The 27,244-nt window shown below is 41.2% G+C and overlaps 3 protein-coding genes across 6 annotated transcripts in view; 2 read left to right on the top strand and 1 right to left on the bottom strand.

Moving 5' to 3' along the window:
- The window catches only part of rxrgb (retinoid X receptor, gamma b), a 29,969-nt gene extending 22,519 nt beyond the window's left edge, over nt 1-7,450 (top strand). For 2 of the 3 annotated variants that reach the window (XM_019897247.1, XM_019897248.1), the window contains 8 exons: nt 2,010-2,154; nt 2,248-2,427; nt 3,145-3,305; nt 4,138-4,267; nt 5,266-5,398; nt 5,612-5,703; nt 6,243-6,348; nt 6,924-7,450. In XM_019897247.1, coding sequence (XP_019752806.1) covers nt 2,010-2,154; nt 2,248-2,427; nt 3,145-3,305; nt 4,138-4,267; nt 5,266-5,398; nt 5,612-5,703; nt 6,243-6,348; nt 6,924-7,071 — 1,095 coding nt within the window. In that variant the 3' untranslated portion in view covers nt 7,072-7,450. The remainder of the gene's footprint in view (nt 1-2,009; nt 2,155-2,247; nt 2,428-3,144; nt 3,306-4,137; nt 4,268-5,265; nt 5,399-5,611; nt 5,704-6,242; nt 6,349-6,923) is intronic. The other variant, XM_019897249.1, reaches the window with a different exon arrangement.
- Nucleotides 7,451-8,117: 667 nt separating this feature from the next.
- Nucleotides 8,118-16,700, top strand: lmx1a (LIM homeobox transcription factor 1, alpha). 2 transcript variants are annotated; one of them, XM_019896454.1, is made up of 8 exons: nt 8,118-8,282; nt 9,246-9,426; nt 13,986-14,206; nt 14,387-14,571; nt 14,916-14,993; nt 15,266-15,350; nt 15,742-15,915; nt 16,485-16,700. In XM_019896454.1, the coding sequence occupies exons 2-8, from the start codon at nt 9,248-9,250 to the stop codon at nt 16,604-16,606; spliced, it is 1,044 nt and encodes a 347-aa protein (XP_019752013.1). In that variant the 5' UTR covers nt 8,118-8,282; nt 9,246-9,247; the 3' UTR covers nt 16,607-16,700. The 2 variants fall into 2 exon arrangements, with proteins under 2 accessions (XP_019752013.1, XP_019752015.1); XM_019896456.1 differs by lacking the exon at nt 8,118-8,282 and having other exon boundaries at nt 8,908-9,426.
- Nucleotides 16,701-22,789: 6,089 nt separating this feature from the next.
- The window catches only part of LOC109531930 (E-selectin-like), a 7,365-nt gene continuing 2,910 nt past the window's right edge, over nt 22,790-27,244 (bottom strand). The window contains exons 10-17 of the mRNA XM_019896467.1: nt 26,456-26,680; nt 26,349-26,387; nt 24,640-25,035; nt 24,015-24,119; nt 23,675-23,866; nt 23,509-23,601; nt 23,411-23,432; nt 22,790-23,044 (exon numbers count right to left, since the gene is read on the bottom strand). Coding sequence (XP_019752026.1) covers nt 22,999-23,044; nt 23,411-23,432; nt 23,509-23,601; nt 23,675-23,866; nt 24,015-24,119; nt 24,640-25,035; nt 26,349-26,387; nt 26,456-26,680 — 1,118 coding nt within the window. The 3' untranslated portion in view covers nt 22,790-22,998. The remainder of the gene's footprint in view (nt 23,045-23,410; nt 23,433-23,508; nt 23,602-23,674; nt 23,867-24,014; nt 24,120-24,639; nt 25,036-26,348; nt 26,388-26,455; nt 26,681-27,244) is intronic.

Below are 27,244 nucleotides of genomic sequence, written 5' to 3'. Positions count from 1 at the left end.
AGACGTACTGCGATCAAATATCAACATGCAATTATATGCAATAGTGTATCCAAAAATATATTTAAAATGTTTGCACAATTGTTTTTTTTTTTGTTTTTATTCATGGGCATTCTGCTGTGTGTTCTGTATAGCATGTTTGTATAAAGAATGTATGATGCATCAATAATCCAATACACTGTGCTTGCCTCTGTTAGAAGCATGTTGTTACATGTCTGGAGCCGAATGGGCATCTGAGCAGCCGTTTAGTGTCGCATTGTGTACACGGGTGAAATTAATTATGAGTGAAATCTGTTGGATGAGTGTGCTGAAAAGCACTAGCTGCAAAAGGGGCCGAGGTGGATGCTCATTTAAGTACAAGTGTCTGCCTTGGGGGCACATGTAGACGGCGAGCAAGCTATATGGGAAGCTGACAGGAAATAATCCCACGCTTGCTCGTCTCAGCCCGGAAGGTCACCACCTCGGAGGTCTGGGATGAGTTCGCCATTAGGCGAGCGTCGGAGGAGAGTGCACGTTGTAAATAAGTGATAGGAAAAGCCTGAGGTGACTGAGACGCGGGTCCTTTATGTCACACTGCTTCATATATATATAGGACAGAAGGGCATTTGTCGGTCAACGTTTCCAGCTGGGATGCAGATGTTTACACATAGACAGCAAAAAAAAAAAAAACTGCTGCATGGCTCTTGTCAGCATAAGAGGTCAAAGGATGGGATCATGATAATGAAAACATGAAAAAAACCCGCATTGTTCCAACTTTATTCATTTTTTTCAATGATCATAGATGAAAATAAACTGTTCTAGATTAATTTTTAACACTGATTCTGCCCTTGTTTTTTTTTTTATCGAGCATGTCAGGTTTTCATAATAAGATAAGATAAGATAAGAAAACCTTTATTAGTCTCGCAATGGAGAAATTCCCAATTCACAGCAGCAAAGTTATGAATGGAAGAAGTAGAACAACAAAATATAGGAGCTGCCGGAAAGGCAGCCACTCACGCGGCGCCATCTTGAAGTCAAAATAACAAAAATAACACAACACAACACATAGGACACAGACAGTCGTGCAATCTTCACCACTTTCCTGCATACACTTTGTTGTCTGAAGCAGTTATAGATGAAAGAGAAGAGGATCAAAGTGTCCTTTTACCAGTGGATCAGAGACGTCATCGTATCATATGTAATATCGTCATATAATGGGCAATATTTATGAATTAAGGATTTGGTTTAGCAACAGGTAGATTTTTTTTTTTCTGAAACGTCATAGCTATAAATTACAATGCATGATCAAATCCATGGGCGCTAGCTTTTATAGGTTAAATTTGAAAATGTAAATAGAACTAATAAAAAAATGTGATGTGCTAGGGAAACAAAAGTAAAGGCATTTTTTTATATTAGCATCAAAAGTAAATTTAGGGACACTTAAAGCCATCCGTGATTAAATGACAGTTATGTAAAAAGTGACTTAAATAAAACAAAAAAAAATCATACTGCAGTTGCTTTATGTCTTTTCAACGGTGATGTGACATTATGGAACAATTCTTTCAAAAAGTGAGCTAATGTGAGCGCAAAAGTCAAAAGTTTTACACAACAGCTCTCTGTCGACCCTCCCAACATCCCATGGTGCGCAAAGTCATGTGAGCACTTCCTATTGCCTCTCTTTGAGAGCTCCACTTGCCGGCGACCATGTGACTGGCCTCACGTGCCTCTCGCTCTTAGACTTCGAAACATTAAGAAACCTGCATGACAAGCCTCGGAGAGAACAGTCAGCTCTCCCACTGAGCAGGCATGTGACATACTTTCACAATAAAATGGTGCGTGTGTTGTTGATTGAGGGCGTGGGGGGGGTGGGGGGGGCAAGCCGGGCACAATGGTGAGCAGAAGACAAAATGAGAAAAAACAGGAACATGTCACGAGACCACCTAACGCCATTCACTCTTACTTCCCTTCCGCTTCCTGTCTTTCGCCAGTTCGCTTCAGTTGACTGTTGTTCTTTCTTCATTTGTGCTTCTCAGATGAACTCTATGAACAGTGTTAGCAGCTCAGAGGACATCAAGCCTCCGCCGGGGCTGCAGAACATGGGGAGCATCAACTACCAGTGCCCGAGCCCGGGGGGGATGTCAAAGCACATCTGCGCCATCTGCGGTGACCGCTCCTCAGGTGACCTTAGAGGGCAACTCAACACAAGGTGGAAACTCAACAAATGGGCTTCCTTCAGCTGAAGATGACACGTTTCCTTTCCTACGTGTGCAGGGAAACACTACGGCGTGTACAGCTGCGAGGGATGCAAAGGTTTTTTCAAGAGGACCGTGCGCAAAGATCTCACTTACACTTGTCGAGACAGCAAAGAGTGCCTCATCGACAAGCGCCAGCGCAACCGCTGCCAGTACTGTCGCTACCAGAAGTGCCTAGCCATGGGCATGAAGAGAGAAGGTACTTGGTTGGCCTTGGGATAACATTTCTCATTCATATTTTTTATCCACAACATGGGAAAAAATATATACATACTGTAATGTACATTAAATATATAAACTAGAATGATAGTATTATTTTTACTTTAATTTGTGGCCACACGTATTCCCCCACTGATGTGACCAATAACCTGTTCATGCCAGTTCAGAAAGATTTATTTCTTTTTTTTTTTTGCAAAGGGGAGTAAACGTAAGCAGTTTAGATAATGTAGTTGCACAAGTGTACACACCCTTTTGTAAGTGGGATTTGGCTATTTTCAGAATTATCCACTCGTGTTCAAACTTATCATGCTAAGCTAAACAGAGTCAGCAGACACCCGCCAGCATTTTAAGCAGTGGTCCCCAACCACTGGTTTGCAGGCAATTTTTTTAGAGGAACATATACGTTATCACTCGGACTAGATTATTCATGCTAAATAGAGTCAGCACCCTCCCGCCCCACAGTCGATTGATGTTTGTGAAAGTGCGAAATATCATTCGTCCCATTAACCAGTGTGTGGTGGAAAAAAGGTTATGAACTACCACAAGTGCCCTTTATTACCGGTTGATTACCAAATAAAGTTCAGCATTTATAGTAAACCTAAGTGACCACACGGCGTACAGTATACTGCATTTGTAGTGTAATATAAATGATGACTGGCGAAATCTGAGTGTGTGTGTGTATGTGTGCATGTTGTAGCGGTACAGGAAGAGAGGCAGCGTGGGAAAGAGCGCGGGGAGAATGAGGTGGAATCAACCAGCAGTTTCAATGAGGAAATGCCCGTGGACAAGATCCTAGATGCCGAGCTGGCGGTGGAACCCAAAACGGAGACGTACTCCGACGGCAGCCCCGGCAATTCAGTAAGCCTTCAACATAGTGACGGACACGTTAGCACAACATTTTCCAGTGCACTGTAACAACAATGTCGAATTTGTGATTCCTCAAATGGTATGAATCATGTTTATTACGACATAGAACCCCACCGATTCACGGGCCACTATTCTCAAATTCACCCTATTTTCATTTTTGTCTGAGGAACCGATAAGCATCTATTTGCCTACTGTAACACTTAAAGTTGCCATCAGATGATGCCAAAATACTGGCTAATAGGGAAGCAGCGCTTAGTGTAGGTAAAAATGTGTTGAAATGACTGCAAAAAGTAATCAACATTACGCATTATAGATCCATATGATACACTAGCTAGCTAGCTTGCTAATAGTTAGCTTGCTAGCTCGATAGAATGATGGTTATTGTCAATTTAGCAAGGATGCTTGTTATTCCAAGTTTTTTGAGCTGATATAGGTCCAAAAGTACATTTTATTGGTCATCACTTGACCAGGTTGATATAATGTGAGAATATATTCTTTTTTTTTTTTTTGTCTTGTTGAAGCTAGGGTCAGAGAGTCCAGTTGGTACATTTGGTTCCTTGTCCTATTTCTCTTGGTCTAGATTTCCCAATAATCGCCTTCAAACTTGCATGAATGATTGCTTCATGCTGGAGCAAAAATTCTTATGATATTACTGTCGATGTGATCCAAGATGCTTAAGGCTTGCCAAAAACTTGTTCATGAGTCTCAGGAGAACGTCACTGTTGTGTAAAGCACCCCAAAATGGGATTTGCTGCGCAGATTTTGTGTTGTCTTGACTTTTGTTCTGGAATCTCTGCTCAACCTCCCTTTTGTCCGCCTGTAGACCAACGATCCCGTCACCAACATCTGCCAGGCAGCGGACAAGCAGCTCTTCACGTTAGTGGAGTGGGCCAAGAGGATCCCCCACTTCTCAGAGCTCCCCCTTGATGACCAGGTCATTCTATTACGAGCAGGTGTGGATACATGTGTATATTTATTTAGTGAAGGAAATCTCGAAATGTTTTCCGAGGACCCCTCATGTGTCAAATAAACATAACTGTGAGATATGCCATTCTCCTTTGACGTTTGCTGTAACATTAAACAAAAAGCAAATAATTACATGTTGTGTATTCAATCAAGCCATATTATTTAGAAAAGTCAGCGAGCTTATTGCTAACACAATGCCAAACACCATAGAGGCAACAAAATCAAATAAAAATAGCATAGATTGCAGGAGTTAGAAGCACAGTTATGAAAACTTGACATGCCAGCGCTCTGTAGCAACCCAGCCAACTGCTGTGTTACATGGCGGCCATGTTGAGAGGGGCGACATTCCCATCAAAAGTAACGCATGGACATTGAAATTAATTGTTTCAGTATATTTGTTTTATTGGTACACATTTCTCCATTCGTAAATATACACTTTTTAGACCTATTAAAAAAGAAGAAGAATAATTTATTTCAAAATATTTTGCAGACCACGAAGATGTGGCTCGCAAAACTCCCAACGGTCCTGGGACCCCAATTTGAGAACTACCACTGTCGTGTATTTTACACTTAACACACACATTTTAACAGCCAAGCTGCTCCTGGTGGTTGTCGGTCATCCTCAAGCAGGCGGACGGTCTATTTAAGTCTCTTAACATTTACTTGACATATTTACCATTTAGCTAAATGGAGCAGTAAGACTAAAAATAACCGAGAAATCTCAGCGGTGCGTTTGCAATTGAGGAAGCACTGACCTCTGCTGGTGAGAGATATACCTGCATCAGGTAGTGGTTGTAAAAAATGGCCATACCGAATACAGGGCAAAAAAGTGCCGCATGAGAAAATAGGTGTAATCCTTCGAAAATCAAATTGTACCTTTGCACGTCTTTATTTTATCAGTCTGGTCCCAACAAATGCAGATAGATCTGATTTTATCCTCCCAAACGATCTCCTTGAAGCGCGTTTTAACTGTTTCGTTTTGTAGGCTGGAACGAGCTGCTCATCGCGTCCTTCTCTCATCGGTCGGTGACGGTGAAAGATGGAATCCTTCTGGCCACGGGCCTCCACGTCCACAGAAGCAGTGCCCACAGCGCTGGGGTGGGCTCCATCTTTGACAGGTTGGGAGCAACAGAATACAAACAACACTAAAATTATATTGATGAGGTGTTCACAGACACTTTCAGATAAGGATGTATATTATTCACCAGAAGTACAAAATGTGACAATAAAGAATTTTGACTTGAGGCTTAGCCAGGAATGTCAAATGTGTTCTTTGCTTAATGTTTGTGGCAATTTTAGTTGAGTAAGTTATATATTTGATACCAATGCAGAGTCCTGACTGAACTGGTGTCCAAAATGAAGGATATGCAGATGGATAAAACGGAGCTGGGCTGTTTGCGAGCTATTGTCTTGTTTAACCCAGGTCAGTGCTTCTTCACCTTTTTACCTTGACGGTCTACTTCACAGCATTGTGTAAAAGCAGCCATAGCTAGCTCAGAGATCTTCCTGGGCTTTACTTAACAGGGCACGCCCTGAAATAAAATAATTGTAGAGAATTTTTTATAGCTCTAAAATTATTACACTTAAGTAATGAATACTTTGAATACTGTTGTAAGTTTCTTCTCTGAGTTTTATTTGATTGAAACAATTATTCACAAAATTTGGATTAATTTAAAAATGTGGGGGGAAATTTTTTTGCTTCTTTCCTGTACCACTCGAGGGAGCCATACACTTATCACTCGAGAATTTAAAACTGATGATTTAGAAAATGAGACGAGATTTGCAGTTAAAATGTTTTTTTAGTCGATACGTTTTTTTTTTTCACAAAAATAAAAAATGTACTCTATAAAAGTAAAAAAATAATATGAGGAATGTAATGTTTTGAATCATCAAAGTCTCGAATGCTTTTGGCTATTGCAGATATTGGGTGTTCACGTGTCTGACAATATGTGTTTGATTCAGATGCAAAAGGTCTGTCCAACCCAACGGAGGTGGAGGCACTGAGGGAAAAGGTGTACGCCTCACTGGAGTCCTACACTAAACAGAAATATCCGGACCAGCCTGGCAGGTGGGAATTACCATTTCTAATTGTCTTTGCATAATTGTTTTTGCTGTGTTTGTTGCTTTCACTTGAAGGAAGTACAATTGTTAGAAATTTTTAAAGTACTGTACATGAAATGAAATTATGACAAATATGTGTTTATAAATTATACTGGTTGGAATTTTGAAAATGCAGTACAAAAAAATAAGAACTGAAATAAAAATGTATTTAAGGATGCCAAAATTAAAGATAAGATGTAAATATAAATATATCATACATACTATTACATTTGGTCATTATATTTGGTGCATATCTGATATAATTGGATTACTGCATATTTCTTTTAATTTGAAGAAAATTATTACAAATAATTTTTAAAAAAATTCTATTTGCCAAATATTTTATATAATTGGACAAATAGTTTTTTATTTGAAGGAAATTAAACACAAATTAATATTTGATATGATAAAGTAGTTTGAAAAAACAGTTGGGTTTTTTTCCCCTTTTGCTAATTATATTTTGGAAATATTTGACCTAAATCCTGAGCAAATGTCCATAATAAAATACATCAGTGATTGTGTGTGTTGTTTTGGGGGTTTCAGGTTTGCCAAACTGCTGCTGCGCCTGCCCGCGTTGCGCTCCATCGGCCTCAAGTGCTTGGAGCATCTTTTCTTCTTCAAGCTCATCGGGGACACGCCCATTGACACCTTCCTCATGGAGATGCTGGAGGCGCCCCATCAGATCACATGACCCCTGTCAAACACCCCCTCTTGTAAATAGCCGTTGTCAGCATTATGAAGATGGATTCGGGGGGGAAAAGGACGCTGCAATTGTAAAGTTGAATATTTTATAACAATTGAAAACAACAACATTGTAATTAAACCCGAAACGCAATTTCAAGGCTGCGTTGAAGACTGACTACAAGCATCGCAGTCTTTTTTTTTTTCTTTGTAAATAACTCATTGCAGGTGTCCGTTTTGAAAGCAACCCAGTGCATTTGAGAAGGAATCAGATTTTATTAATAGAGTAATTGTATAAAATAAAATTTTAAGTAAAAAAAAAAAGTCATTTCTTAAAACATGAGTATTCTTACAGAATAAAGTTATTAAGAAATACATGTAAAACTCTATTTGTCATGTCTGCATATGCTGTACAATGAATACATCCAAATCTATAAATTTATAGAGGTAGTCCAAAGTCACCGGAACAGTTTATTCTAAATTTTACAATTTCAATGTGTATTTCCTGTCTTGACCACTAGATGGGACCGTGGTCCTTATTTTAATGTTGCCTTCAGTGACAGTCTGAAACCATAGCTTTACAAACACTTACTGCGATCTTGCCACAGTATTCATTTATTTATCCATCATTTCTCCATCTATTGATAACAGCCATCGATCGTCATCTATTTGTCCATCTATATTTTCATCCATTCATGTTTCTACAAAGTATCTATCTGGCTATCTGTCAATTTTTAAACAATAACGAGCAATATTGGATCATATGTGCCATGGCATCGCTTGGCGATCAGAGAATTTTCCAATGAGATTGAACCGATGTCATCCCAGCATCTATCGCGATTACAGTCATATGCTATGATTAAATTACAAGACATTTCTCAGCTACATTTACTGCGTTAATTCAGCCATTTGTTTGCACCTACGAGTGGTGCTCTCTCTCTCTTTCTCTCTCTCTCTCTCTCTCTGTCTCTCGCTCTCTCTCTCTCTCTCTCTCTCTCTCTCTCTCTCTCTCTCTCTCTCTCTCTCTCCTCGTCCCGTTGTCAGAATACATGATTAAAAAAAAAGTCCAAACAGTGTGAGAACAAGTTAAGGAGAAGAAGAAGCTCCAAGGAGGAGAAACTTTCGGGTACTGTGAACCGCTACCACTGGTATCCACGTTGAGATGCACTGAGAGGACCGCCAATACTTTTAGCAGCCTTTTCGCAAGCTCACTTTAAGAAGGTATGGATATCACTTCCTGAATTTAAATCACTGAATCGTGTGATTGGTGAGAAGGTTCGGGTTAATGGTGTAAAGGTATCTGGGAACTGGTTGAGTAAGTTTGGTATTTTGGGCAAATCATTTTTTAAAATAGAGGCACTGTACTAAATATATTCAAAAGTCATTCGACGAAATGGAAATTAATATACTGTACATGTTTTATAAGATAAAATAATACGTACTATATATATATATAAATTAAAAGGTTTGTGAAGTATACATGTACTGTATTATATTTTATTGTTATATCCCTCTATTACTATATTTGCCCAATATTTGAAAAAAATATTGTGTCATTTGAAGGAAATGACGTTTTTTTTTAAATTAGATAAAAATTACAAATGCCTCTGAGATTAATATGTAAAGGAAGATATGTACGCAAAATGTGAGTCCCAATGTTTAATTTTATTGACATATTACTAGACTTTGTATTTTGTGTATTTGGAAAAACATTTTTTTTACCAATGGTAGAAATAAATGTTGAAAAAAATATATTAAATGAAAAATACATTAAATTATAATGAATAAATGTTTTATAAGATGACATATGAGTCTAGATTTTTAAAAAAATCGTCTCTACATCTGTTCATTGTTTTGCATATTTTGACAATTGCAATTTTTAATTGGATGAAAACGTAAAAAAGAGAAATTAATGAGTAAATATAATCACGTTGGATTATTGGAACTAAATTATTACAAACTTATAATGACAAAATGAACCTTCTGCCATCCCATTTAATGAACGCCCTGCAGAGGATTCATCATGTGCATTTGTGTGTATTTTTCCCCCCCCACACTGTTTATTTTCGATTTGAGAACCGATCAAGTTGAAAGCGGCGTCACGTGACCCCCATGAAGCTTGGACGATATTTGTTTAGAGAGCGTGCACATTCGCGTAATTTGCCCTTGCGTGTTCCCTCGCAGACATGCAACGCAGGCCGGTGTGCGCCGGCTGCCGGAGGCCGATCTCGGACAAGTTCCTGCTGCAGGTGGCTGACGGCCTCCGGCACGAGGCGTGTGCGCGCTGCTCGGCCTGCGGGGACGCGCTGCGGGACTCGTGCTTCGTGCGGGAGCAGCGACTCTACTGCAAGCGGGACTACGCAGAGTGAGTGACTCCCTTATATGAACGAAATGTTTTGGGGTTTTTTTTGGGTGGGGCTGGAACGAAATAATGGCATTTCGTTTTATTTCAATGGGCAGTGACTTTATAAAGTCTTTGGAGTTGGAAATACAAACTCTCACTCATTTTTGTTGTGCATAACTACGGTGGTAATATACTATTTTTAACTAATACAGAAATTTTGAACAAACTCTTGTTTTGGATATTTTCCTAATGTCCAGGTGAGTGTAAATACTCACTTGTGTGTTAGCGGCTAATGCTACTGCATTGCATCTGTTTTACAATAAGATCTTGCCGGACGTTTTTTTTTTTTTTGCGTTTGTTGACTTCCAGGCAACTTGGTGAAGTCCTCTCATGAAGAGAACAAGGTGACTGAGGGTGGGAGGTGTGATACAAAAAAGCGTGCACACGCACACAAACACACACTCAAAAACAAGCAGGGGTGGGGCTCAAACGACACGTTGTCAAAATGTGTTAAAATCGCAAGGTCCATTGGCCCAGTAATGACAAGCTGGGGGCCAACATATGGTGAAGAGGTAACCCCACCCCCCCTCCACCGCTACCACCTTTCCATCCTAACCTCCCATCACCCATTTCCCCTCATCCTTCCACCTAGCATCCAAATTCCACTTTTAACATGCAGCAATATACTGCATGTCATATCCGATGATTAATGCAATAGCCTCGTCAATAATAAACGCCATAACGCACAATAGAAATAAACAGAACCACTCAAAATAATCCACAGTCATGCTCATGCCCAACATACATCAAGATGAATGCGATTGTCCATCTCGACGGTTATTAATGGAAACCGCCAATGGTGACCCTGCCCAAGAGAAATAAACAGAACCACTGCAAATAATACACAGCGATAAATGAAACGCGTTCAAATGGTGTCCCTATATTTACATTACGCATAATACCAATGCAAAATATGCATATGAGTCGTAGGTATTTATTTTGGTTCACAGTTGCCAGCTTGCGCTTCATCGTTTTTTTTTTTGAAGTGCTTTTTCTTTTACACACTCTTTCATCCTGCCCTATTGCTTTGAAAATCCATAATTTAGTCTGTCTTGGAAAATGATCAATGCAAAATCCTGTGATTTTGCGGCAATTCTGTAACAAAAATGACCGGAATGATGAGACGTCCGGCCTTAGTTTTGACCCCCAACCAAAAGGAGCAAGTTTTGGGAGGTGGCCATATGTCAGAAGGTCTGTCGCATCCCTTCAAGAGGGACGTCAGCGTGAACTTATTTTGGTGGACAGCGACCACCACGAGCGCTTGGCGTCCAAAGCGTTGCGGCATCTGGAAAGCCGCTCTCGCCGCGGCCCCTGTGTGGCGCTATGGGACGACGCCCAGCCAACCGTGAAATATCTGACCTGACCAATTAGCAGGAGGCCTGCTGCCAAAGCTCCGCCCCTGAGATTTCACGTCTCCAAATCTAACACCCCCGCCTTCCGAATGTCTGATAGTAAAGGTCCAACCCTCCCGCCTAGCACACTGTCCCCTGTTGTCCTTTAAGACCCAATATTTATTTTACAGAACAAAAATTTCAAAAAATGTCACAAAATCAAAAAAAAAATGTGAAAAACACACGTTCATCCGAAAAACAAGACACTGCTAAAAGGTATCTCTGGTGCGCCCGTGACCCTTGTGAAGCAGTTCCGATAATGAATGAATATTTATTATTATTGTAAAATCCTGTCACACTTAAATAAAAGGAAATTCTCTCCCAAAAAATTAAATAAGAAATGAATGTAAAAATATTCCACATAAAAATTTGTATCCATTTTTAATGAACACTTTCAGGGACGGCGGTCACTACAGTGGACAGCTTATCATGTTATCAGGTTATCATTATTGGTGCATGAAAGGGGGTTTAAAGCTTTATAAAGAGTTGATAATGTTCTCAAAGATATCCCAGTGCAGTCGTGCGATGAAGGCACACTCATGTTGCTGCATGTTTACATCAACTACCGGCATATTGAGCACGGCTCTTCGCTCCGCTGGACCTGGATGGCATGTCGGTCTTATTGGTCACATGACTGGAAGTGTCCTTGACCTTCGAGATCTGTATCTGACACACACGGGGATCCTGCTTCACCTGATCCAGAAACCGGACCCGCTTCTGTGCGTGTTCACTAGACCGCACTAGTCCAAGCTCGTGTTTTTCGTATGGGGAACATTGTAGCTTGTGGGCTCATGAGCGAAAGTTATTTTTAAAGCGCCCTGGTCCAAATAACCGTCGACAATTGTATGTTTGTGATAAAAGGCGGCTAGATAATGGATTGTAGAAGAGTGACTGTAGCTACAGTTTTCTTCTAAGTAAATGTTGCTAGTAAAATCAGTAGTTAGTAGTCATGGAAAGGTTTTTACCCCTTGTTGTGTTTGGTAAAGAGCGCAGTATTGACCCCATTGAGTATGTGAAACATTCCAAGCATTTCCTCGACCTACTTCATTGATTGCTACGTTCAGGAATGCAAGCGTGCGACATGTCGTTCATATTAAAGTGCATACCACCGAGGGCATAGGGCAGACGACCCACATGGGTCAAGCAGACCTCATTTGACCCAGAGGAGGCTTCACTGTTTCCCTCGGCAACCGCACAGCAAGAGTCAGAGGAATGTGGTAGGATATAGACCTTTTGACAAGGATGTACCAGCACCTTTGCTGGTCAATAGTCACTATATGGACTGAGTGGCCACTTCACCTCCTCTGTCGGAGAGCTGTTCATTTAACAATAGGCTATCTTTAGTATTGTGGTTGTAGTTTGCTGAGATGTAAAACTGCACTGCATTTAAATTAGCATCTCTAGTGCACAGCATCCAAACTTATATTTGACATTAGAAAAATCTCACAGCGCACCATCATACAAAAAGTCTCAAAAGTTATTATACTTTTACAGTAAAATATCCTATACACCAAGGATGATGCCCCAAAGATATACTTTGTAAAACAAACCAATAGCCGTGGCCTCCTGTCGGCGTAAAAAACAGGATGGGAGAGGAACGAGACATTCATGAATTGCATTCTCTTCAGCAAAATTGAGACAAAGCTAAACACGTTTTCTTTCAAATGTACAATGTATCAACAAAATAGTTGTAGCCATCTCATGAGAGAAACCCTCGATGGAGGGTATATTTTCTGTATGCATGTAATGTATATTGTATCGATGGGAACAGATGGATACACAGGTTACTTATACCTTCTTCCATCTAGTAGAAGAACATTTATTTGTTCAGCCGGTGACGATACTTCACTCTCATATAAAACAAAGATATATTATCTATATTAAAAAATATAAATTTTAAGACCAATTAAATGAAGTCGGGAACCATCACTATATTGTAAAGTTTTTCTCTATTCTTTCATCCGCCCTACTGAGCATTGAGTGTACGCTATCAAAAGTTCTGTAATATCTATTCAATTCTTTTAGCCATTTTTACCACTCCAAAATCGCTAAAACGAATTGATTTTTGATTTCTGTAACCATTTTTATAGATCATATTTTAAACATGTCATGTCATTCATAAAACAAAACAAAACAAAATATGTTTGTCTATACAGCGGCCGGATACTAGGTAGTGGCAAGTACACAAATAAATTACTGAAAACAAATGTCTTGAGCAATCGACAGCGAAATGTAAAGAGCTGTCAGTTTCTCATTTGCTGAGTTGGTCCGCTGACCCACAAGTCAGGCCTGCAGACAACTTCAGAATGATGATGCATCATCAGGCATGACAGCCTCAAGATGGGTCGGTGCCAGCCGCCGCACAATAGTCCTGCTGCTTGAGTATTGGGTGGGGGCGGCTCTGTCTTTGTCCCACTCTGTCTGAGCAGACTTCGAGATAATTCCGCGGATAATTCCAAGAACCGGCGGCCCAGCCTCTCCCGCCGGGATATCTGATTCCCCCCCTCCGCCTGGAGCCATGGCCTGCCGTGAGCCTTTTCTGGACGCTGCCCGGGGGCTTGGCCGCCGACGCGGCAGCCGGAGCCACGGCAACGGTGTCACGGTGTGGATAAGCCCACGCTGCTCCTGGTTGCTAGGCGCTAAGACGCACACCCGCCATGCTGAGGGTATGCGTCTGAGTGGCTGGAGGAAGAGGTGGAGGGTTGGGGGGGGGAGGGGGGGGGGGGGGGGGGGGGGGGGGGGGGGGGGTCAACGAGAGGATTTGAGGCTGGGAGGCATTCGGTGTGACAGTCAACTGAACAATATTCCCTGGGAACCTATCCTCTGTTATTTGCTGGAAAACTCACCTATTCACTGTTTTTGTACTCAGGCCAAAGCCGCGTCTAAAAGAGTGGTGCCTCGAGAGGCCGCCCCAGTTAAAGTTTACTGTCAAAGTAAACATCAAACAAAGAAACTTGCACCTTGTGTTTTTAAAACAACCACCTCGCTTAGTTTTTAAGTCTGCAAGCTTAATGCTAATACTAAATCGTGTCTATGCTGCAGTGATGTGACCCTTGAAGTAAAAAAATGCTTGTCGTGTTTCGATATGTTCCCTTTGACACTTTGTTTGGACTGTTTCCCTCTCACCAGGCTGTTTGCAGTGCGCTGCGGGGGCTGTTTCGAGGGCATCTCTCCTACAGAGCTGGTGCTGCGTGCCGGGCCCGCTGTCTTCCACCTGCGTTGCTTCACCTGTAGCGTGTGCTCCGCCCCCATGAGGACCGGAGACCGCTGCGTGGTCAGGGAGGGTCGGCTTGTCTGTGCCAGGGAAGACTACCACCGGCGTGTGGCCAGCCCGACTTCATCTGACACAGGTGGGAGGACATGTGGACATGATGGTCATTCTTAGGGTGTCTCCTCTTGCCTGACTCTGGTTCAAATATGCAGTAAAACGAGGTTTCTTGAAATGATGGGGTCCAGGATTTTTCAAGGACCGCCTCCATATACAAATCACTTGATTCTCCCTATTTTGTACATATGAATTATTTATTTAGGCAAAAGTGACGATGCAGACGAAGAAGAGGATGAGGAGGAGGACTCAGGGAGGGTCACAAGTCGACGAATCAGATCAGATGAGCAGGAAAGTAAACGTCCCAAAAGACCTCGCACTATTTTGACCACCCAGCAAAGACGGATTTTCAAAGCCTCTTTTGAGGTTTCATCCAAGCCGTGTCGAAAGGTAAAGTCCTGATTCTTCCATTTTACACATAATGTATTGTGGATTAATTATGAAGTATTAAATTCAGTGCCGGCCATTTTCAGACTCTTCTTTACCTTACTATGTGAAAATAAATACATAAATAAACATACAAAGGCATATGAAAAACATGAAAAAAACGTCCTTAGCATTGAATGAGTTGCAGTAGTATGCAGTAATTAAACAAACAAACAAAAATAAGCGTGCCCCTGTCACAAAAAGACAAAGAAAAAGCACACCACACACAATTGCTCCGTCTTGTGTCACCTTGGCTGGACCTCTGTTTTTAAAATCTGCCTCCTTTATTTCCTGAATCTCACTTAAAGGTACGGGAGACCTTGGCAGCAGACACTGGCCTTACTGTCCGGGTTGTGCAAGTCTGGTTCCAGAACCAAAGAGCCAAGGTAATGCGCATACACACACACACACACACACACACACACACACACACACACCATAAGAAAAGCTCTTTCGACACGGGGGCGTCTGCCAAAGCTAAAGTCAGCCTGGTTATCTCCTCATAGAGGAAACTGATGACATTTCAGCGCATGGCGACTAGACTTGAAACCTCATATTTCCTCGCAATGTGAACTTGTGTTGTTCCCTGCTCGTGCTCTATAAAATGTCCTTTACCCAATACTTCATCATTGAGTAAACACACTTTTTGTGTGTGTAGATGAAGAAACTGGCTCGGAGACAACAGCAGCAGGAACAGGAGCAGCCGACTCAAGAGCAGCAGGAACAGCCATCGCATCACAAAGGTGTTGCACAGCGATTTATAAATTGCATGACATGATAAACAGTAGACACTATTTTCAACAATATCTTGTTTTTTTTTTTGTTTTTTTTTTGTTTTTTTTTTAAATTCATTTATAACCGGCATCAATTATACGTGGATTTTCGCTATTCAAGCCGGGGTGCATTGGAGTTGTCTGTTGCAGAAATCTGTGGTTTACTATCTAGTGATCGTTTGTTGTTTATACAGGTTTTGATGCTAACATAAATGCAGTTTAATTCATTGCCAGTTTCGTAAAATATACAAAACTTAAATCAAATTTCTCCATTGAAATTCATTAAAATTCCACCAGCTGTGTACCTGCAACGTATAAGCAAAATCCTTCATATTTTTTTTTATCCCTTATTGCTCCACAGCGCCCCCCAATGGTGTGCCTACCTCAAAGCTGGAGCACCTGGGGTCTCCCTACTCCCACGTCCACCAGCAGCAGATGGAATTCACAAGAGTGGAGCAGAAAGACTTTGACATGGACCCCTTCAGACAGGGCCTGACCCCACCTCAGATGCCAGGGGATCACATGCACCCCTACGGTAAAGAGCACGTCATGCTTTTACAAAGACTTCTGACTGCTGCCAGAATTACGTTACTTGCATTCGTATTTGTCACACAGTGGTGCAACACAAGGAAATGGACGATATAACAATACTCACTGTTATATATTCTTTATCCTCACCAACGCACAACTAATATTGCTGTGGCTTACTGATCAGCTGTGACATTTATTATTCTGCATTATACTGCCCCCAGGTGGCCAAGGCTCGCACACCACAAGCACAATTGGAGCAGAAAATGTGGCAAAAACTGTTCAATTTAATTGTACAGTATTATGTCATAAATATATGGGGTTCTTTTTGCTGTTTTTCATGTTTTAAAAAACATTTCATATGTGAAAAACGTGGCTCCATTTTAGATATTGGGAAAATTCTTCACCACGTAAGGGCTCGGCAAAGTGAATTTAAATTCAATTTCATTCAATTTCATTTCACTTAAGCATGTGCTTTGAAAAAAAGAATTATACAGGAATACCTCATGTTTTATGGCCAGTGACTCATACACTCAGAGATAATCGAAAAAAATTCAAAGCTGTTGTCTTTTTCAGGTTTCACTGCCCTTTACGGCGACGTGGTCGACACCGTCTGCTTGTCATTGGGCGACAACTCGTCACTCCTCACCCCCATGGACTGCCTGTACTCCATGCAGGACTCTTACTTCACCTCCTGAAGGACAACCCTCATCACATACGCTCATTATTTATCCACATGGACTGCGCGCAAACCGGCAGGGAACAAACCGGTGCGCAAATGGGTACACTATGACACTCGTATTTGTCACACAGTGATGCAACACAAGGAAATGGACGATATAACAATACTGACTGTCATATATTCTTTATCCTCACCAACGCACAACTAATATTGCTGTGGCTTACTGATCAGCTGTGACATTTATTATTCTGCATTATACTGCCCCCAGGTGGCCAAGGCTTATGTCATAACGATGTGGGGTTCATTTTGCTCTTTTTCACATTAAAAAAAAATACATTTCATGTGGAAAACGTGTCTCCATTTTAGATATTGGAAAAATTCCTCACCACGTAAGGAAACGGCAAAATGAATTTTAATTCAATTTCATTCAATTTCATTTCATTTAAACATGTGCTTTGAAAAAAAGAACTACGCAGGAATACCTCATGTTGTGGCCAGTGACTCATGCACTCAGAGATAATCGAAACAAATTCAAAGCTGTTGTCTTTTCCAGGTTTCACTGCCCTTTATGGCGACGTGGTCGACACCGTCTGCTTGTCATTGGGCGACAACTCGTCACTCCTCACCCCCATGGACTGCCTGTACTCCATGCAGGACTCTTACTTCACCTCCTGAAGGACAACCCTCATCACATACGCTCATTATTTATCCACATGGACTGCGCGCAAACCGGCAGGGAACAAACCGGTGCGCATATGGGTACACTGTGACACGAATGCAATACCCCAGTACATCCCGTAACAAAGTATGCTCACGCTTCAGTCCTGTCACTTTTTTACTGTCCGACCTCTCTACTATGCTTGAATGCCACGTTACGAGATTACAACGGATGTGAATAACTGTCTGAATGTGTATTTATTCTTGTAGAGTGTGTTCATTTTGAATGAATGAATCATATATGATCAATAAAAAGTGACTCTGGAATAGCGTGTCATATACCGATTAGAGTGAAACTGCTCAAGTCACACACCTCTGGGGTTTAGTCAATTGGTTGCTCTCTTATTTCCTTTACACAATATCTTCTGATGACATTTTTTTGCTGGACTGGCCACTCCAACCACACACCAGGTAGCACAACCTGTTTTACTGCTACTTTCTTGTCCCATCTTGTCTTGCTCTGTCTCATCTGGTCTGGACCTGCACTTCTTTGCCTTAGACTATTCCATTCCACCTAGTCCTGTACTACCCTGTTCCTCCTTGCCCTGTCCTGTGCCAGCACACCCCGCACCACCCAATCCTATCCTGTCTCACTTAGTTCTATCGCACCCTATCCTGGACTGTCTTAGTCTGTCCAGCCATATCCTGTCCTTCATTGCCCTGTCCTGTACCGCCTTGCACTTCTATGCCCTACACAGTCCTGTGCCACTCCACCATGCACTTTTTCATCCCACCTAGTTCTGTCCTACCCTGTCCCTTTTTCACATGGCCAGTTCCTGTCCTGTACCAAAACATACCGCCCCTCACTGTCCTATTCTGTTTCATCTCGATCTATCGTGCCCTGTTTTGCTTGTCCAAACTTATCCCACCTTTGCCTATCCTTTCCCAACCTACTTTGCCCTGTCCTGTCCTGTTCTTTCATTTTCGCTGTCCCTTCTCAAACCTCATCCAGTCCAAAAGCATTTCAGATGAATGTCTACAATTACAAAACAAATAACAACAGAGGGTTTTTAGCCAACTCTGACGTTTCAACATACAGATTGATTATACTGCATCCCTGAGCTGCCGAACAGGACAGGTGTGAAAAAATGACTGTAACAAATGTTACCAATGCGAAAAAAATGAAGGTTAAGCAGCATCTTATAATGGATACTTTCCACTGTAGCGACTATTGGGGCATATTTGCTGAGTACAGTATATGATCTGCTATACTCCTACCACTGGAATGCACTGGTCCTGATGAGAGGTGTTTGAGGGTGTGCGTGACCCAGGAGATACGAAGACCCCTCGCTTCCTTGCCCTGGCAGTGACCCCTCTCCTGGAACCCGTTTCGTGTTTCCCCCTGCTATGAAACGAGACCTCGCCGAGCGGCGAGCGCAAGTCAATGGTCAGGAACAATCTAAATGTCTGTCAGCGCGCTGTGCTACTGCCAAGAAAGCCAAGCAAGTGTGCAGCAGAGTGTGCAGTGGGGCCCCTCTTTTGTGTCAGCATGCGCTCCCGGTGTCTGGAACTCAAGTATCATGATGCCTCTTTATCTTTTTAACTTGATCAGGGGTTCTGGAACGTTTTGGTCCAGGGACCCCTTACAGGGTAGACATTTATCCAGGGACCACCTTGTAATACAAATGGCGATTAAAACTAAATACTATGTATACTGTACCTCTAAATACCGTCGTCATTACAAAGTTGGCTATGGTGAAGACGCTACAAAGAAAAAAATAACCAAAGGGTCTGTCGACCGATACCGGGCCTTTGAATATGGCTTTGATCTGAGGACAAAAACACTGAACATGTGAGGTTTTTTTTGGTAAATCGAGGATAGGTTCCACCAAATCAGTGAATAGACGAATTTATGAATGCGGGGGGGCGGAGAGAGGGGAGGGGAAGCTTGAACTTGATGACAGGATAGGAGCCAAACCCAAATATAAAGCAGGAGAGCCAAGGTGGTCACCTCACTTCCTGCGTGCACAGTTGGCACACACACACACACACACACACACACACACACACACACACACACACACACACACACACACACACACACACACACACGTGCGCGCACACACACACACACACACACACACACACGGTTGCCAGCAGTGATAGTAAAGGGCTTTGGGAACAACACTAGAGCTGTGATCATACGGTCACAGCTGGTGGCGATAACCTCGTCATTATGCTCAAGGTATCGCTGACAGTTTCCTGTCAGCTATCCGGTTATTTATTGCAGCGTCCGTGCCAAGAAGCAGGCCACACACACACACACACACACACACGCACACACACACACGCACACGCACACTAATTGGCTTCATGCTGTTGCAGCGCCAACTCACACACACACACACACACACACACACACACACGCACACGTTTTCCCTTTAAAGTGCTATAATTGGCTTCATGCTGTTGCAGCGCCAACTCGGATGAATACGCTGGGCTGAAGATCCGCCGTCACTCACCATTTGCAGCACTTCATGGTATTTTCATGGTGAATTACTGGTCAGATCCAGTGAATCCACATCTATTTGCGGTTCGCTTTTCACCAATTTATTACTCGCTGTGGAACCTATCGTGAGCTGCTGCTGCGTGGATGGAAAAACTCGCCTCGTTTGAGTTTATTGTGCTCTTTCTGTAACGCTCCAAGATTGCCACTAGATGTCATTAAAAACCTGGCTAATAGAAAAGCAGGAATTGATGTCAACGAAGTGTTGAAGTGACATTGAATGAGAGACTAAAATCCCACATCAGGGCTATGTTATTAAAACTAACGAAATAACTCAAATTAAAAAAAAATCTTGCTTGAAATAAAATAAAAACGAAAACGCTTCCAAAAATGAAAACTGACTGAAACAACTCTTACATAAATAAATAAATAAACTCATATTAAAACTAATAAAAACAAAATTAAGACAAATCATTATTTACAAAATAAAAACTGTGTACAAACTAACCAACCTGGTCTAAGAACTAATTTAAAATAACTGAATTTGAAACCAAAAGTCAAAATGACATAAATAGTAACTATTATTACAAATCGAAAACTGTTATAACCCTGGTTGGGGTGATTTGTGTTTTTCCTGGCTTGTTGGGAGGCCTTTGTTTTACAATTGCAAAATGTGTTGCGAGCCATCGATTAGTCAAAGGAGATTTTTTTTTTTGCGTCGCTGTTGCAGTGGTTGACCCAGTTCATGATTGTGTGTCCTTTTATTCGAAGTAATCAATAATTCAGTGCAGTTGAAAGTGAACCTAATTGTTTCCTATACTTTCCTTTTTGTTTAAGTGTCATGATGATAACAAAGCTTTTAATTGACCCATTGCTAACGTGGGAGTTATTACTTCATTATAATTTTCCTCCTATGCAGTTTCTTTATTTTTTTTACACACAAGACAACATTTTTTGATTGTTTTTACCCAGATTTCCAAAACACCCAGTCGAATTCTACAGTCCCATCAGCTAGTTGGAAAAAGCAGCAGCCCGAAAATCATAGTCGGTGTCGATTATTATCAGAGATTAAATGTTTTAAAATGTCCGCCGGTAGGGGGCAGATGTGTGCTTTCAATCAAATAGAGTACAACAGTTTACTGTAGCTCAGAAACGTGGTCATGTGACTCTAAGGTCAGTGACTCACCAGCGATGAACCTCACTGCACATCACACGAGCGCACAGGCAGCCCGGAGCCGAGATTCAAACCCAGAACTTAACTGTGTGTATGTTGGGGAGGAGGTAAGATTACGGGGAGTCTTTGCTTTATGCGCATGTTCATTACATGCACACTGCGGGTAATTTTTTTTTTTCCCCAAAATGAAATCAAATCGCTTAGCAAAATGTATTTTTTAAGGTACAGTGGTAAAATGAGTTTGAATTTATATTAAACTGTTAGTTTGAGGTATATTTTCAATTTAAGGTATTAATGGAGGCAATATTGAACATTTTTTGCACAGTCCCTATTCCCAACAAAATAAATAAAGTAATAATAATAATAATAATAATAATAATAATAATAATAATCATGCTTCCCCTCACATTGTCACTGATACACGTTGTTTCTCCTTTGACCTGAAACTGTGTTAGTCACGAGTAATGGCTGAACTTTGAGTGCTCTTCAACACTCATTAATGTGCATTTCCTGACAGACAGGAAGTGCATGACTCCAGCAGAACAATTTGTTTCATTCGTGCCAATCAGATCAAATTCTTTACACTCGGTGGCACCCCTCTGAGCCACCCGGTCTGGCCATTGAATGACAATTGCATTGCACGACCAGGATTTTGACTATTTCAGACCAAATGTTGACCATCAATACTCGTAACAATGGGGAAAGTCCCAGAAACCCAATAGCCTTCCTCGGACAAAGTCTTTCTGAACAACTGCCCATTCCGTAACATGTTGCTTGAAATCGCTTTGTCGTGACTCCACCATCACGAACTAAGCCGGTGTGTGTACAGCGCTTGAGGTGTTGAATCGTGGAACTTGCACACTCAAACAGAAACAGGAACGAGTCAAAGGATTGTTTGGTCAGCGCAGTTAAAAAATAATGTGTCTGGAGAAATGTGATACCAAGTGTGAGATACAGGGCAGTCTGGACGGGATGTGACTGCACGCTGAACAGGATCTCGAATAGGATAACAGTGGTCGCCCAATACCAGAAGACTTCATTAAAGCCATTCTGGTGGAAAACAACAGTCAAATAAATACTGCAGATGTTGATTCCATCATACGTTTAAACCACTTCAGTTCCAAATGTACAAATCAAATAGTATCCATATTTTGAAGATTTTAAACTTTTATCTTGAAATAATTTATGATGCAGTGTCGACATAACAGAGATCACAATATGATTCACGATCGCATTTCAGAAGCGAGGCACCTTACAGAAAATCGTCAAATGTTTCTAATTTGGCTTTAAAAGTGAAAATAGTGCCATCTGGTGGAAAATGTAATAATACTGTAATACTGTAATTGAAAGCTAGGACAGTAATTCTTGACCGCAAATCGACAAAAATCATGAGTAAATGACAACCCCGGAAAACGGTTTTGAACTGTCAATTTTAATGATTTAAATTGTAAATATGCCACAAAGTATGATCCCAAAACAGTTAAATATCATTTCAATCTCGTCTTCTAACATGACCATTAAAGTAAATATGTTAGAGTTGATTAGATTAAAAAAAAGAAAGAAAGAAAAATGCAACGAAAGTGCACATGTACATGCGCATGCGCAGCAAAGACTCCCCAACATACCAAGCTTGTCTCTTAGTCAAGATGCATCACCTCCATAGTCCTCAAGGTACCATTCTAAACACAATTTTGAGTCTTCACTAAACCTAGGCTAGTATGGATACTTTTGGAGTGTAGGAGGAAGCTGGAGTACTTGGAGAAAAACATTGCAAACTTTGGGACAACGTGCACACACTCCACACAAGAAGCCCGGATTCGAACGCCTCAACTTTGGAACTTTGAGGCGAGTGAGCATTGCTAACAACTCAAGCGCCGAGTGCCGCGGAAAATGAATATCCACCAAAATGGTTTTGAACAAAATGTTAGGAATCCTACAGGGATTACAATTTTCTGCCTGTGCTGGATTAAACAAGTGAACACTATAATGACTGTAACATAAATGAAGTAATATAATGCAGGTGCCTAATACTGTAGATGCTTGACTGCGGGATCTGAACACAGGTTGATGTTTATTCCTCTAATTGACTGGAAAGTCTTGCCTCTTTTTCGGTCAACCTGTGAAGCAAAAAAAACAAACAAACCAAATGTACATTTAAGTACGTTAAAAAATACCATTTTGTTGCGTCACCAAACCACATTGGAAAATTTGGAATTATACCTCATATTGCTATGACATACAGTACTCTTGCACACTAACTTGAACGCAATACCTCCCAAAAATCAACTCCACGGGATTTCTCAGACAGTTGAAGTATCCAACGGAGTTGAGGGATTTGCTCGTATGATCTTTGACCATGTGGGGACTGACAAATATTATGAATTTGTGGGGAAAAAAAAAACATGAAATTGACCATATTTGGTCAGACGAGTCTTCTGGCCGACAGTGATGACAATCAAAAGTTTTACTCAATAATTACTTACCTTACGTGGCCTGGCTTCTTTCCTGCCAGAACACAAACACTGTTATACTCTGTGGTCAAAGCCTTGCATTGCATCTGTTCATGCATGCAAACACTTACTTTTCCTTTTTTTCAACCAGCTAACACACATGCAGCAGCTGCAGCAAAATGTAAGGGCTCCGCAGCCCGCTACAACCAACAGGAATTTATAGCCTGAGGAAATAATGATAGTGATTGTCATGCCAAGGATAATGATTGGAAAATATTATAACAATGATTGGCTCACTTGCACAGACAGGCCGAGGGCCGTGCCAAAAACCCGACGACCCGCAGGTGACCTGCCCCGAGCCGATCCTCAGAAAGCCGGGGTGACATGTGAACTGACATGTGGAGTTGGCCGTGTGGTTTCCTTCTGCACAGCGAAGGTATCCGTTGGGGTGAAACGGAGGGGGGCATTGCACATCTGGGGGCACGGAGGCTTCACAGGGACACAATTAGGTAAAAAAAAATGCTCAGTTTGCTAATTATCTTTTTTTTTTCCAACAATATCAAGTCATAGTTAGTGACTCCAAGTGACCTTCAAGCCTAACGAAGTGACCTATCGTGTTGTAGTCTCGGATCCTGACCTGTTTGACATGTGTCTTCTTCAGAGCCAGGCTCAAACAGACAGGTGACGTTATTGACAGCCTCCTGGCACCTTCCTCTTCCACATATCGTCGCGTTGCATTGAGCTGTCACGGAAACAGCACAATAGCAATGAATCCGATTCAAATTGGCATCATGCACAATGTGGAAGAATGCAATTTTCAAATCGCTATTGAGGCTGCAATTTGAAAAAAAAGGCTTTTTCGAAAAAAAAAAAAATATATATATATATATCTATATATATATATATATATATATATATATATATATATATAGATAGATATTCTATTTATTCATTTATGTAATATCTAGATAAATTCAGTGCATAAGAATGCAGTCCACATGTTTGCATATCTTTGTTTTAAGAAACATGAGAAGTTGAACTTTTCTTAGTTTGCATTTGTCCATTAATTAAATAAAATAATAGGAAGAATAATTTGAGTATTTTTGTTAGTTTACTTCCTCAAGAAATAGTTTGAGAGACTATTTTTTTACCTTGACCTGAGTCTTATCATTTTAAAATAACAGTACTCTTACTTGAGTACAATTTTTGACTACCCTGCCCAACTTTGATATGTGACAATATTGTCAAAAAACTTAAATGACCTTGATAGCAGACTGGATATTTCATATATCTACACTTCTCGTCATTCCATTTCCCTCGGTTGGCTCCGGCGTTAACATAGAGCTCCACGCAAACGGGCCAGCTCTGGTTGTTGTTGGGCTCGTTCTCCGCCCACGACTCCTTGCCGACCCACGTGCTGTTATTCCCGATCCAGATCCAATTTCCGTTCTTGTGAATTCTGGTGATGCCCAACCAGTAGTACGGACTGTGGTTCTTGTTCGGCAAGAAGGAAACCAGGGCGGCATTCTCGTCCTGGCTCTGGATGACCACCATGTCAGTGTAGTACGTTTGGCACCACTCTCGGGCCTGCGTCCACGTCATGGTGGTGTTGGAATAGTGATACATCCAGCACAAGTTGACCCCTATTAGGGACCCCCCTAATATGAATGAAAGAGCAAAACAGTTATGATCATCTCAAACTGGTATGTTTAAAAGGACACACTTGGGTTTTTAAAAAAATAACAGACGGTCACGGTCATTTCCATATGAGGTGAACGCACCGCTTGTGTTCAATCATCTGCCGTTTAAAAGCTTATAACGACCAGGACATCAATGCTAGTTTCATTAGCTTGTAGCGTTTGGCATTAGCATGAAGGTAGCGGACTCACCTAATTTAAGTCATTGCTTGTCACAAAAGGCAAAATACGGGGCAAAACATTCACACACCGGGTTTAAAAAAAACAACAGACAGTCACAGTCATTTCCATATGAGGTGAACACACCACTTGTGTTCAATCATGTGCCGTTTAAAAGCTTATAACAACCAGGACATCAATGCTAGTTTCATTAGCTTGTAGCGTTTAGCATTAGCATGAAGGTAGCGGACTCACCTAACTTAAGTCATTGCTTGGAACAAAAGGCAAAATAACGCGCAAAAAAATCACACGCTGCCGCCTAAATTATTTTGATTGTAAAATAATTTTATTTATTTTTTTCATTTTTCAATGATGATGAGTAAGATTATAGTCGCCACATTTCAGGTTAGCGTTTTGAGCAAGTGTGTTGAATTATCATTTCAGACAGGTCAAAGTTGAAAGATAGTGATTCAAATTTAGGTTTCAAAGATGGGTTAGGGCAGGGGTGTCAAACTCATTTTTGTGGCGGGCCACATTGTAGTGACCATTTCCCTTGGAGGGCCGTTATGACGATGAAAACATAGTAAGAAGTCAAGAATAATGGTTCATTCAACGATTGTTTAAGTTGTGTAATGAGAGGTTTCGTAACAAGAAAATGTTGACAATATCTCGCTTATTTACTACATATGGAAATTTTGGTACAGATGTTAGCAATCATCGTAAAAGTTGACATGTTTCATTTGCTTTCGCGGACCACATAAAATGATATAGCGGGCCAGATCTGGCCCCTGGGCCTTGAGTTTGACACCTGTGTGTTAGGGTTTCAAGCCTGGGTGAGGTCTTCAGACCAGGTTTGGTGTTTCAAAAGTGAGTTTCGAGCAAGGGTGATAGTTTCAATTTGGAGTTACTGTTTGAAGACATGAATAGGGTTTCAAATGAGAGTTTCCAGCCAGGCTTAGCGTTTCAAATTAGGGTTGTAATTTAGGCGTTCAAATGAGCATTTTAGCTTGATTTAAAGTTTCAAGTTTGGGTTTCAAAAAGGGGTTTCGAGGCTGGGTTAGGTTGTGGCTACGTTACTTCATAAAATGTCCAGTGAGTGAGATTTGGATACCCACCAAGGAGCAGTATCAGCATCCACTTCATTTTCAGACAACCTGCAAAGCAGAAATATCAACAACAATCACAACGTATTGTCGCTTATACTGAAATAACTTTGACCCACCTGCGACGATGGAAGCATGTATACGAGAAGAAAAGATTTTCCAAATGTTCAAGTTGCTGTCATTCCAATGAAAACGAGACGGCGGTAGTTGACTGTGTTGAGCTGCGGTCCATGTTAAGCACTTATGGGATCTCAGCACAATACCTGGATGTTTCCACACAGAGTGAATCCAAGTGATGATTGATGGCAACTCAATTATGATCCACTCTGATAAGAGAGTGGGTATGTGTCACACCCAATTTTTTTTTTTTTTTTTCTGAATAGGAGCACTCACGTGCTTGTAACCCCCAAAAAATGTCTTGGTTGCTTTTTTTGAAATTGCTTTGACCATCACTTTGGTGCTCGGTTTTAAAGTGCTTCACAAAAAAAAAAAAAGTTTGGATATTACGCCAGATATGTCGCTTGTCATCAAACGTAGCGTGTTGTAATATTTTTATACGTTTTATAGTATTTCCCTTCTTTCCACACTTGTATGTATTGATGTAAAATCATGCTTCAAATATAGCCTGTAAAGGTCGATGATGGTTTGTGGTTACATAAGTTGGCTGATTAATTCCAGTGTCACCCTCAGAGTGATCGCATATATTTTCCCCACAAAAGTGCAGATGGAAAAAAAAAATGATGACATGGAAATATGAAATTTCCCCCACAGCAGGGCTACTAATAATGGAATACCTTATCTGAAAATTGCTTCCTCTGCTGCTGCCCAACTCTGACATGACATGAGAAAAACACAAGTTTTGCAAAGGCAGCACGCCCGTGTGTGTGTGTGTGTGTGTGTGTGTGTGT

The sequence above is a fragment of the Hippocampus comes genome, unplaced genomic scaffold, assembly GCF_001891065.2.
Source record: "Hippocampus comes isolate QL1 unplaced genomic scaffold, H_comes_QL1_v1.1 scaffold22, whole genome shotgun sequence".
Taxonomy (NCBI): domain Eukaryota; kingdom Metazoa; phylum Chordata; class Actinopteri; order Syngnathiformes; family Syngnathidae; genus Hippocampus; species Hippocampus comes.
This window is presented reverse-complemented; position numbering and strand designations above follow the sequence as displayed.

What these genes read in the sequence shown, in the direction of transcription:
- lmx1a (XM_019896454.1), top strand. Translation starts at nt 9,248, where the DNA reads ATGCAACGCAGGCCGGTGTGCGCCGGCTGCCGGAGGCCGATCTCGGAC. An exon ending in CATCCAAGCCGTGTCGAAAG is followed by an intron (nt 14,572 to 14,915) that starts GTAAAGTCCTGA and finishes TCTCACTTAAAG; the next exon opens with GTACGGGAGACCTTGGCAGC. An exon ending in TCCAGAACCAAAGAGCCAAG is followed by an intron (nt 14,994 to 15,265) that starts GTAATGCGCATA and finishes TTGTGTGTGTAG; the next exon opens with ATGAAGAAACTGGCTCGGAG.